The sequence below is a fragment of the Bos grunniens genome, chromosome 20, assembly GCF_055505025.1.
Source record: "Bos grunniens cultivar Pamir isolate PY7600 chromosome 20, Bosgru_T2T1.0, whole genome shotgun sequence".
Taxonomy (NCBI): Eukaryota; Metazoa; Chordata; class Mammalia; order Artiodactyla; family Bovidae; genus Bos; species Bos grunniens.
This window is the reverse complement of record NC_141184.1, coordinates 57,707,973-57,720,789: the sequence shown is the minus strand read 5'-3', so window position 1 is coordinate 57,720,789 and position 12,817 is coordinate 57,707,973. Positions and strand designations below refer to the sequence as shown.

Genomic DNA, 12,817 nt, shown 5'->3' with positions numbered 1-12,817 from the left:
GGGAAAAAGCATGTTCTCAAACTAATACATATTTTTTGCCTTGTCTTAGAAGCATAAACAAAAGTGGAGTGTATTAGTTCAATAATTACCTATATTGCTATAGATATTAACCAGGATTAGACTTTTAGTTGTGAAATATGTGCTGCTAGGGAACTAATCATACTTCTGCTTTTATGGAGTATACAGTTTTGCTCAGGACAAGTATATCTTGTCCCAAGCAATAGTAAGTTGTAATAACATCTTATAGGTGGAACATACAATGTTCTTCATTTCATTTATTAGTGAGTGAGGTTTATGTTTTCTGAATGAAAAAATTCACATATGACACTAGGGCACAAGCTCGTTATGCTTAAAAGTGGCATTTTATGAGAAAATTCAAGAAAATTTATATATAATATTACTACTATTAATTTTAAAATAGCATAAATAACAGGCTCAGTATCATAAGAATATATGATTATATTGATTAATTGTAAGCTTAGATTAGTAAAAATTACTCATAGCTTCTTTTTGTTAAAACAACTATAAAATATATGTAATTAACTCATATCTAATATTTTTAAGAAAATCATTTATACCAGAAGACAATACAAAATGATTTATGTCAGCATAATTTGCAATTTCTAGAAATTAGAAATAATTTAAACACTTGTTAATAGAAGTGACATAGTCTTAAATGGAATATCAAAGAACAATATAAATGAATAGCTTACAATTGCACAGCTCAACATGGATGTGTCTCACATTCATAGTATTGAGCAGAAGGATAAATTCATAAAAGAAAACCTACAAAATGACTCCTTTTATGTAGAATTCAAGAACTGTCAGATGAATAAATTGAGAGATGAATAATTACTGACAACACCAAAGAAATTATTATTTTAAAAATCAGGCAAAAATAATTATTTTAAAAATCATTAATTGCATCCTCTTCCCTGTAGATTCAGATTTTATACCTTTTATTTATTTGGAGAATGAAAATGTAATATGTGGGCATTAGAAATTTGAATTACACAGAAAAAAATCATTAATTCTTTGGGAGACAAAGAGAGTTGTGATTGAGCACTTGGAAATTTCCTAAGGGGACAAAAACAAAGAAAACACTTCTTAGAGTTAAATGTACATCTCTCAGGTTCATGTCCTCTATCTTCTTTCTATACTTATATCTGTGATATTTCATAATGGCAATTGATGGCACAGAGGCATGAAAATATCCAGAATAATTATCTTCTAAGGGCTTCCCTGGTGGCTCAGGGCTAAAGAATTTGTCTGCCAGTGCAAGAGATGCAGGCACAATCCCTGGGAAAGATCCCTGGAAGAAGGAAATGGCAACCCACTCCAGTAATCTTGCCTGTGAAATCCAGTGGACAGAGGAGCCTGGCAGGCTGCAGGGTCTCTTAAGAGTCAGACACAGCTTGAGCGACTAAAGAGTTAATTAATACCTACTGTTTATAGGTTTAACTTACTTGAAAATAACCAAAAAGTAACAGACAGATTTTAGTAACATCATGTAAAAACTGTTTTTGTAGCTTAACCCTAAGTTAAGAATTAAAGTATGAAGACTATCTTACCCCTCAAATACTTCAGTCAAGGTTTTACTGTATATAATATTTATCATTACTAGAAGGAAAATATGTGGTACATTTTCTACCCAAAATGTAGAAATAGTTTAAATCAAGCTTGCAGATATCCTACACTTGCTATCCTAGAGCCAATACTAGTAGGTAAAACACTAGACTTGCAAGCATTGATATTTTGTACAACTATAGCCAAATCCATTTTAAAAGATTTTTGTTGATGCTGTATTCCTAAATACATGTTTATTATTTAAAAGTCTGTTATTTTTTTCACTTGTATTTTATATGGTGTTTCTTCTACAAAAAAAAAAAAATATATATATATATATATATATAGGAAAGAGATGACACATGTCTAGATGACTAACTAGACCACATCAATACAAAGCAATTGAAACACAAATCACTTTTGGGGTAGACTTTCTCACAAAGATTTTCCCACAGGGGACCACACTACATGGCATTCTTCATTGTCTGGAGGCTCCTGTAACAGTCATCTGATTTGGTAGTTTTTAAAGAATGCCAACCAGGATTGAAAGTGAAAAGAAAAAGTGAAAGTCACTCAGTCGTGTCCGACTGTTTGTGACCTCATGGACTCCAAGTAGGAATACTGGAGTGGGTAGCCTTTCCCTTCTCCAGGGGATCTTTCCAACCCAGGGATTGAACCGGGGTTTCCTGCAGGCGGATTCTTTACCAGCTGAGCTACTAGGAAAGCCCACCAACCATGATTTGTAGACCATTAATACCTGGGAACAAGAACTTTAAATGAAGTAATTATTGTTTCTTCCTAGGTTAATCCAGTTCTGTTAGCTATCAGGAAAGAATTTTTTTCCACGTTTTATTTTTTTCCTCAGGTTATCCTGTTTGTAAATGTTTGGGGGGTCCACATACTTCTTTCTCTTAAGTTTTTAGGTTAATTAAAAATAATTATGTATACTATTTTTTTAATGGATTTTGAGTTGGTGCCACTTAAGTGAATATATCTTATACTTTCCTTGTTATGCTATTGGCAAATATTTAATATCTGTAGGATCCTGTACTTAAGTCAGTGTTTAAAAATTTTCCATTAATTTATATAGAACTTAGCTTGATATTTTATTTTTATTACATATTTAGCTCCTTTCAGAGAGACTTTTATAGTTTGTTGTAGATAGAGATGAAATTTATATTTTAGGAAAAAATTAGGAAATGAAACTACTAATGGAATTACCTCATAAATTCTTCTTTTGTTATACTTTCACATTGACCTCTTTATCATTAACCTTAATATAAATTTTGAATTTACTAGTAGAATTTTATTTGGCTAAAATTTGCATACTCATGTGAAGCTATTTTATATAATAAAAAGAACTTACTATTTTTAAAATTCATCTGGAAATGGTCTTTCTTAGTGTATGTCAATTTCTAAAAGCATTGTGAACAGAAAATAAAAAGCATTCTGTCATAACATATGGATAGCTGGGTGAAAAAATTTCTCTATTAGTTAGACACCTAGAGCAGTGACAAATGAAACGATTATAATAGCCAATAATAACATCTATCTATTTGGTACTACATTTAATATTCCATCTAAATATCATTATTGTTTAAAAATTAATCAAAAAAGCAAAACAAAAAAAAAATTAACCAAGAGGCATAAATGAAAGAAAAAGGGGTCTTTGAATCTATCACCTTATGAATAGCATGGTTCAGTTTTTGGGAGTTATTTATTTGCTTCTATGCAAATATATATTAGTATATAACATTTACTTTCACATTATAAGAATGATAAAATTTGAAGTGAATATGAAGTTTATTATTATGCATGTTTTTTTCTTGCTTACCTATAAATGAAAATTTGTACTGTCCTAAGTAATAGTTGAGGAACTTCTACTTGTAAAATTATTTTCCTTTGGCAAAGTGGATGGAAAAGATTTGGAAAAAAAAACAGAAGTGCTGGCACAATTGACAGGAATGTTGGAAAAAATTTTTAAATGTTGGCATAGGAATTCTTTAAAAATTCTAACTTATTCACATGTGAAATGAAAGTAAAAAAGCATCTGTCCTATTTTATGCACACTGACTAAATAAAAAGAACAATTATATTTAGCAAAGTATAAAGCTCTTTAAACTAAGATATTCTGTCTGACTTTTGGCGATCTTTATGTTATTTGTTCCACTGAATTAAATATTATGTTTGAATGAAGCATACTTTGAAAAGCAGAAATTATAGAGAAGAGAACATTCTCTTTTCCAATTCTGATGATCCTAGATGAAATATGAAATTTTTGAGAGACTAAACACTTTTAATATACTTGAGAAGAGAACTTTGGATCTTGGCCTCATCTGTCATTCAGCCCATTTGTTATTGAAATATTTCAAGAACCTTTGGACATGTTTTACCACACCATCTATTTGTTCTACCCAAGGTGGAAGTATATAGATTAGGTCTTTAAGGATCACAACCAGTTTTTTTCCCATATTTTGTTTTTGATTCCACTACCAGATATGGTTATGTTTTCACTGAAAACAAACAAGAAACTTAGAGCAGTATGAAATTGTTTTGATTTCTCCAGAAATTAGTTTAAATCAGTGTTTAAAGGCCAACCTGACATTTTTAAATTATTTTGTAAGATGTTTTTATTGCATCTTAGTTCTGGAAAAAACTATTGGAACTCTTATTCAAGTTTTAATAAAGCTATTCTATTTTGCCATGATTATATATTAGTAGAATATATTGTTTTTCATGCATCAATTATTAAAATAAATAACTCAATACATGGTTTCATGACTGAGATTGAAATAGTCCACAGTGTACCTAATCTCCTTTGATCCTTTATGTTGAACAGTTCAGGCCGTGGTACTTGCCTTGATAATGAGCCTCCCAAGCGTGACTTTCTTTATCCAGCTGTGGCCCCAGGTCAGGTGTATGATGCTGATGAACAATGCCGTTTCCAGTATGGAGCAACATCTCGACAATGTAAATATGGGGTAAGAAGTCTTAATCCTTCTGTTTAGTCATATATATGTTTTTTTTTTCATGATGCAATTGTTAAGATGGAATTTTGATGAATGTAATTTCTCTGGTATCAGTATTAACACAAGTACGGCCTTTGACATTGCTCCTTTTCTGAAATCATTTGTATAATATTTATTCTAAATGTTTGAATAATCCTTTAATTAAATAAATTTCAAATGTCTTGAGAAGGATGCAGATAAAATTTAAATATTTTCCAGTGTATTTCTTTTTTAAGTTCTGAGTTTATAATGCCAACTTCTGTCTTTAAAATGTTATGATTTTGAAAACTCCACTTCCCACCTTTTCTGGTACTGTAATAACTGGGTTAAGGACACTTTGACTTTGACTCAGAGTTTTAACTTATACTTTTAGTATTGAGTCATTGCAAGTTGCCCACATTCTAACACAGTAACTGAGTGGGGACAAAATGACATTAGGCTTAATAGAGAAACAAGGAAAATTGCTATGGGAAAATAATGGAGGCATCATGGTTTACTCTTCTTCTCTGAGCATCATGGTTTACTCTTCTTGTCTGTCTAAAAAAGTTTCAGGATCTACCTCAGAAGATGTTAAAAAATAATTCTTTTTAAATTTTCATAGAGAAAGATTTCAGTGTCTAATAGCGGAGACATTCATAGTAGATACACAATGTAAACATGTTGAATGAAAGAATAGGATTTTTAAATGATGAATTGTATGTCAAAAAATTTTGAAAGTAAGTTTAAGGCTTTGGTTCCAATTTTTTGTAAACAGTGTGTTTAAAATCCCTTAAAAAAATAATAACAATAAAAGGTAGTTAAGACTAAATGGAGGGGTGTGGTCTGTGACCTGGCTCGTCAAGTTGCAGTGGCGCGGAGAAGTCTGCAAAACAAGAGGCGGAGGATTAAAAAAAAAAAAGACTAAATGATACACATATTGTACTGTACCAGTTATTCTTCTTGGGTGCAGTACAAAGGAAAGTGATTTTTTAAATAACCTTTGAGTGACAAGTATATTATTATTCCTAGGAGGCTTTGGCAGCACATTTTGTGCATTAGATTTAAAGATTGTGTGCAACTATCTAAAGATCTAGAGTCTTAAGTAAAACTTTGTCTCTCTATAAAGAATCTTTACTTCTATTCTTGTTGCTGTATGTTTTCAGTTACTTTTTTCCCTTGATTGTTTTTTCCCTCAGAAAAAGCCAAACTTTTGATCACAATCTTTGTATATACTTGTAGCTTCAGTCAGTTCAGTTCAGTTGAGTCACTCAGTCATGTCCGACTCTTTGCGACCCCATGAATCACAACGTGCCAGGCCTCCCTGTCCATCACCAACTCCCGGAGTTCACTCAAATTCATGTCCATCGAGTCGGTGATGCCATCCAGCCATCTCATCCTCTGTCATCCCCTTTTTCTCCTGCCCCCAATCCCTCCCAGCATCAGAGTCTTTTCCAATGAGTCAACTCTTCGCATGAGGTGGCCAAAGTATTGGAGTTTCAGCTTTAGCATGAGTCCTTCCAATGAACACCCAGGACTGATCTCCTTTAGAATGGACTGGTTGGATCTCCTTGCAGTCCAAGGAACTCTCAAGAGTCTTCTCCAACACCACAGTTCAAAAGCATCAATTCTTTGGCGCTCAGCTTTCTCACAGTCCAACTCTCACATCCGTACATGACCACTGGAAAAACCATAGCCTTGACTAGACGGACCTTTGTTGGCAAAGTAATGTCTCTGCTTTTGAATATGCTATCTAGGTTGGTCATAACTTTCCTTCCAAGGGAAAAACAAACCAGCCCTAATTTAGATGGCTATCTGAATATAGCATCCTGAGATAAATGCCAAACACAAACACTGGAGGTTCAAAAAAGGCACTCTGTCCTTTTGGTGAGGAGATACTTATAGTGTTGAAGCATCAAGAAATGTTTCATCAAGAAATCTTTCAACTAGCAGGTCTATAATGATGTCAGGGAAGATTTTAAACAAAGATCTACAGACTGACCCAGAACGTAGCAGTGGTGAGCTTTCCATGTCTTTCATTTTTGTCATCATGCGGTCATTGTAGGGATTATCAGTAATTGCATCTGTAGTTATGAAAAATCTTGTCTGAATTCTTTCTAAATAGGTTGATTAATATACATTTGAATACTTTTGGTAATTTACCAGTGGAGCAGAATAGATATGCAGAAATGAAACCATGCATATATGATCACCTGATTTTCAATCAAGGTGACAAGAGTACACAATGGAGAAAGGATCAGTTCAGTTCAGTCACTCAGTCGTGTCTGACTCTTTGCGACCCCATGGACTGCAGCATGCCAGACCTCCCTGTCCATCACCAACTCACGGAGGTTACTCAAACTCATGTCCATTGAGTTGGTGATGCCATCAAACCATCTCATCCTCTGTCGTCCCCTTCTCCTCCCACCTTCAATCTTTCCCAGCATCAGGATCTTTCCAAATGAGTGAGTTCTTCGCATCAGGTGGCCAAAGTATTGGAGTTTCAGCTTCAACATCAGTCCTTCCAATGAATATTCAGGACTGATTTCCTTTAGGATGGGCTAATTGGATCTCCTTGCAGTCCAAGGGACTTTTAAGGGTCTTCTCCAACAGTACAGTTCAAAAGCATCAATTCTTCGGTGCTCAGGTTTCTTTATAGTCCAACTCTGAATCCATACATGTCTACTAGAAAAACCATAGCCTTGACTAGACGGACCTTTGTTGGCAAAGTAATGTCTCTGCTTTTGAATATGCTGTCTAGGTTGTTCATAACTTTTCTTCCAAGGAGTAAGCTTTTAATTTCATGGCTGCAGTCACCATCTGCAATGATTTTGGAGCCCCCAAAAATAAAATCTTCCACTATTTCCCCATCTATTTGCCACAAAGTGATGGGATGAAATGCCATGATCTTAGTTTTCTGAATGTTGAGTTTTAAGCCAACTTCTTCACTCTCCTCTTTCACTTTCATCAAGAGGCTATTAAGTTCTTCTTCAATTTCTGCCATAAGGGTGGTGTCATCTGCATATCAGAGGTTATTGATATTTCTCCCGGCAATCTTGACTCCAACTTGTGCTTCATCTAGCCCAGCGTTTCTCATAATATACTCTGCATATAATTTAAATAAGCAGAGTGCCTTGTATATTGTCACGGATGTAGCATCATCAACAAATGCAGCATCATCTTTCAGAATTTGAAATAGTTCAACTGGAATTGCATCGCCTCCACTAGCTTTGTTCATAGTGATGCTTCCTAAGGCCCACTTGACTTCACATTCCAGGATGTCTGGCTCTAGGTCAGTGATCACACCATTGTGATTATTGGGGTCATGAAGATCTTTGTTGTACAGTTCTTCTGTGTATTCTTGCCACCTGTTCTTAATATCTTCTGCTTCTGTTAGGTCCATACCATTTCTGTCCTTTATTGAGTCCATCTTTGCATGAAAAGTCCCCTTGATATCTCTAATTTTCTTTACGAGATCTCTAGTCTGTTCCGTTCTATTGTTTTCCTCTATTTCTTTGCACTGATCTCTGAGGAAGGCTTTCTTATCTCTCCTTGCTATTCTTTGGAACTCTGCATTCAAATGGGTATATCTTTCCTTTTCTCCTTTGCTTTTTGCTTCTCTTCTTTTCACAGCTATTTGTAAGGCCTCCTCAGACAGCCATTTTGCTTTCTTGCATTTCTTTTTCTTAGAGATGGTCTTGATCCCTGTCTCCCGTACCATGTCCCAACCTCCGTCCATAGTTCATCAGGCACTCTATCAGAACTAGTTCCTTAAATCTATTTCTCCCTTCCACTGCATAATCATAAGGGATTTGATTTAGGTCATACCTGAATGGTCTAATTGTTTCGCCTACTTTCTTCAGTTTCAGTCTGAATTTGGCAATAAGGAGTTCATGATCTGAGCCACAATCAGCTGCCGGTCTTGTTTTGGCTGACTGTATAGAGCTTCTCCATATTTGGCTGCAAAGAATATAATCAGTCTGATTTCGGTGTTGACCATCGATTGATGTCCATTTGTAGAGTCTTCTCTTGTGTTGTTGGAAGAGGATGTTTGCTATGACCAGTGCGTTCTTTTGGCAAAACTCTATTAGCCTTTGCCCTGCTTCATTCTGTACTCCAAGGCCAAATTTGCCTGTTACTCCATGTGTTTCTTGACTTCCTACTTTTTCATTGCAGTCCCCTGTAATGAAAAGGACATATTTTTTGGGTGTTAATTCTAGAAAGTCTTGTAGGTCTTTGTAGAACCATTCAATTTCAGCTTCTTCAGCATTACTAGTCAGGGCATAGACTTGGATTACTGTGATATTGAATGGTTTGCCTTGGAAACGAACAGAGATCATTCTGTCGCTTTTGAGATTGCATCCAAGTACTGCAATTCAGACTCTTTTGTTGACCATGATGGCTACTCTATTCCTTCTAAGGGATTCCTGCCCACAGTAGTAGATATAATGGTCATCTGAGTTAAATTCATCCTTTCCAGTCCATTTTAGTTCGCGGATTCCTAAAATGTTGATGTTTACTCTTGCCGTCTCCTATTTGACTACTTCCAATTTGCCTTGATTCATGGATGTAACAGTCCAGGTTCCTAAGCAGTATTGCTCTTTACAGCATTGGATCTTGCTTCCATCACCAGTCACATCCACAACTGGATGTTGTTTTTGCTTTGGCTCTGTCTCTTCATTCTTTCTGGAGTTATTTCTCCACTGATCTCCAGTACCATATTGGGCACCTACCAGCCTGGAGAGTTCATTTTTCAGTGTCCTATCTTTTGTCTTTTCATACTGTTCATGGGATTTCAAGGCAAGAATACTGAAGTGGTTTGCCATTCCCTTCTCCAGTGGACCACATTTTGTCAGAACTCTCCACCATGACCCTACATGACATGGCTCATAGTTTCATTGAGTTAGACAACAATGTGGTCCATCTGATTAGATCATTAGTTTTCTGTGATTGTGGTTTTCAGACTGTCTGCCCTCTAATGGAGAAGAATAAGAGGTTTATGGAAGCTTCCTGATGGGAGAGACTGACTGAGGGAGAAACTGGGTCTTGTTCTGATGGGGGGGGCCATGCTTAGTAAATCTTTAATCCAATTTTCTGTTGATGGGTGGAGCTGAGTCAGGAGAAAGGACAGTCTCTTCAATAAAATGCTCTGGAAAAACTGAACAACCACATTCAGAAGAATAAAACTGCACCCTTAGCGTACACCATATTGCAAAAATTAACTCAAAGTGGATTAAAGACTGAAATGTAAGACTGGAAACTATAAAATTCCTAGAAGAACATATAGGAGAAAAGCTTCTTGATCTGTTCTTGGCAGTGGTTTCTTGATATGAAAAGTACAGGCAACAAAAGTAACTATAGATGAGTGGGAGTACATCAAAATAAAAGGCTCCGTACAGCAAACCAGTCAACAAAATGAAAAGCCAGTTTATGGAATGTGCAGAAATTATTTGCAAACGATATATCTGATGAACGTATAATGTCCACAGTATATAAGGAACTCTTATAGTTTTAGCAAAAAAAGCAAATGATCCGGTTTAAAAATCAACAAAGGAACTAAATAGACATTTCTCAAAAAAAGACATACAAATGAACAATTATATGAAAGGGTGCTAATCCTCACTAATCATCAGGAAAATGCAAATCAAAAGAGCAATGAGATATCACCTTACACCTGTTAGGATGGTTATTATTAAAAAAATGATAATTAGTGTTCACAAAAATGTGGAAAAAAGAGAATTCTTTTTTTTTTTTCTGTATAAAATTTAAAGAGGTGCTCTGCATTTATCTCATTAAATACAATCATTTTCCATATTGTTTTTATACACGGTGAGAATGTAAATTTGTTCAGCCACTGTGGAAAACAATATGGAGCTTTCTCAAACAATTATAAATAAGACTGCCATATGATCTAGGAATCCTACTCCTGGGTATATATCCAGAGGAACTGAAATCAGGATCTATAAGAAGGTATGTTCTCTCATATTTATTGCAACATTTTTCAAAATAGCTCAGACGTGGAAGCAACCTAAATGTTCATTGATCACCAAGAGATTTTACTCAGCCACTTTTTACAGTGAACATCAGCTAATTTGTCCTTGAAGATTTCAAAAAGCTAGAGTATGACAAGATACTTTTCATTTACCTTTCACACGGTAGACATTCAATACATATTTCCCTTTCCTCTATGAATATCTATGTCATCTATGATACCATCCTATATAACTGATATGTTAGTGGTACTTTAGGAGAATCTGAGCCATCTGTACTTTGGGGAGTATGTTAACATACTCTAAGCATCACATTTTGACTAAATTTCATCCTTCAATCTCAGCTCATATGCAGTTTCTCTGCAGACAGGCCTTCAGTCTGATCCATCTATATGCAGTCTTCTCCCAGTTACTTACATTTATGCTCCCAGTTAAAGCATAAAGGAAATTGTGCTTTTTATTTCCTTCATAGCACTTACCACGGAGAAGGCAATGGCACCCCACTCCAGTACTCTTGCTTGGAAAATCCCATGGACGGAGGAGCCTGGTAGGCTGCAGTCCATGGGGTCTCTAAGAGTCGGACACGACTGAGCGACTTCACTTTCACTTTTCCCTTTCATGCATTGGAGAAGGAAATGGCAACCCACTCCAGTGTTCTTGCCTGGAGAATCCCAGGGATAGGGGAGCCTGGTGGGCTGCCGTCTATGGGGTCACACAGAGTCGGACATGACTGAAGTGACTTAGCAGCAGCAGCAGCACTTACCACAGTCCATAATCATTTTACTTATTTGATTACCTGTTAGCTAGTTAAATGTAATCTTCTAAGTAAGGCCTGTCCTAACAACCTTATCTGAAACTGCACACACACATATACATACACAAACACACGTCATGTAATTTTCCCTGACTTTTTTTTCTTATTATTTGTTACTGATACTTTCTAACATACTGTATATTTTGTTCATTTTGCTTCTGCCTGCCTGTTTGTTGATGGCTGTTTATAAAGCGAATAGCACGTCTGCCTCATAATAGGAGCTCAGAAAATATTTGGTAAGTAAATAAGTGAGAAGAATTATCTGGTAAAGAGAGGAGAGAAGACTCTTGTGAAGACCCTGAGGCTGTGTATTTGAAGAGCTGAGAGAAGGCCAGTGCCACTGATGCTCTCAAAGCAGCCATCATGTACATGAGGCAAGAAAAGAATAGGATACAAATCAGACTTACAGGCTTTGTTAAGAATTCTAGGTTTTTGTCTTAAGAGCAATAGAAAACAAAAGATTTTTAATGAATGAGAACAGGAGAACTTATTGATGTGCAGAGGATCACGAAATTTCGAAAGCATATTATCTTAGGAAATAAATATACTTTAATATAGGACAGTATAAATTATTTTTATCAACATGTTAATGTCTTTATATTTTTAATTATTTCTTTTAATTGGAGGCTAATTACTTTACAGTATTGTAGTAATTAATGTCTTTAAGAAGCCTTCCATCACGCTGTGTCTGCCTGAAATATAGCTCTTTGTAGTAAGGGTAACCTGCTAGAGATAAGATATTAGAGTTATTTAATCAAGGTATTATCCCCATGGAGTATACTTAAAACTGACCTATTTTGTCTCTTAGACTCACTTTTTAATGTTTTCATGTTACTCTCTTTTGTTTATTATTTTATCACTCTGAGTTAGCTAAGGTTCAAGTCATTTTTGCTTTCTCATTGAGAATCATTTAACTAAAAATACTTTATTAGTCTTTTTTGGGTACTTTTGACTACCTCCATAATTTTTTAAAGAGATTCAGATAACTTGAGAGGATAATAGTGAAATACTTAGAAGTACATATAAGGGAAGTTTAAAGAAATTGAGTTTGAGTAGCCTGTAAAAAAGAAAGCTAAATGTTGGCTTCAAAATCACTTTCAGGCTTTGGAGCATTTATTATAGTTTGATTGCTGGTAACAAATTGTTCTCCTTCCCCACCAAGAGCATAAAAAAGCACAGTTGCCTTAATTTTTATAGCTGGAAGGTTGTTGATTAGGTAGTAGGAAGAATTTCAAGTTATTAAATACTGGAATTTTGTACTGAGGGAAATTGTAGAATCACTTTCCTTGAGGATTTTAAGGTGACATAAATATTCTACAATATGGTTTGATATGGGCTTAGGGAATAAAAGACATGGAATTGTTTTAACACCTCAATATTCTTTTGGAGTACAAACATATGTACTTATCAGGCATATACTTGACAAGAAGTTGATTTAATTTTTATTTTTACTCAAATTTCAA

At 35.1% G+C, this 12,817-nt stretch overlaps 1 protein-coding gene across 22 annotated transcripts in view; it reads left to right on the top strand.

Annotated features, from left to right (window-relative positions):
• Nucleotides 1–12,817, top strand: part of ADAMTS6 (ADAM metallopeptidase with thrombospondin type 1 motif 6) — a 279,491-nt gene that overhangs the window by 136,483 nt on the left and 130,191 nt on the right. For all 22 annotated transcript variants that reach the window (XR_015148908.1, XR_015148909.1, XR_015148911.1 and 19 more), the window contains one exon: nt 4,406–4,547. Coding sequence is in view for 13 of the 22 variants with exons in the window: in XM_086361952.1 (XP_086218078.1) it covers nt 4,406–4,547 (142 nt within the window). In the remaining 9 variants the exon portion in view is untranslated. The remainder of the gene's footprint in view (nt 1–4,405; nt 4,548–12,817) is intronic.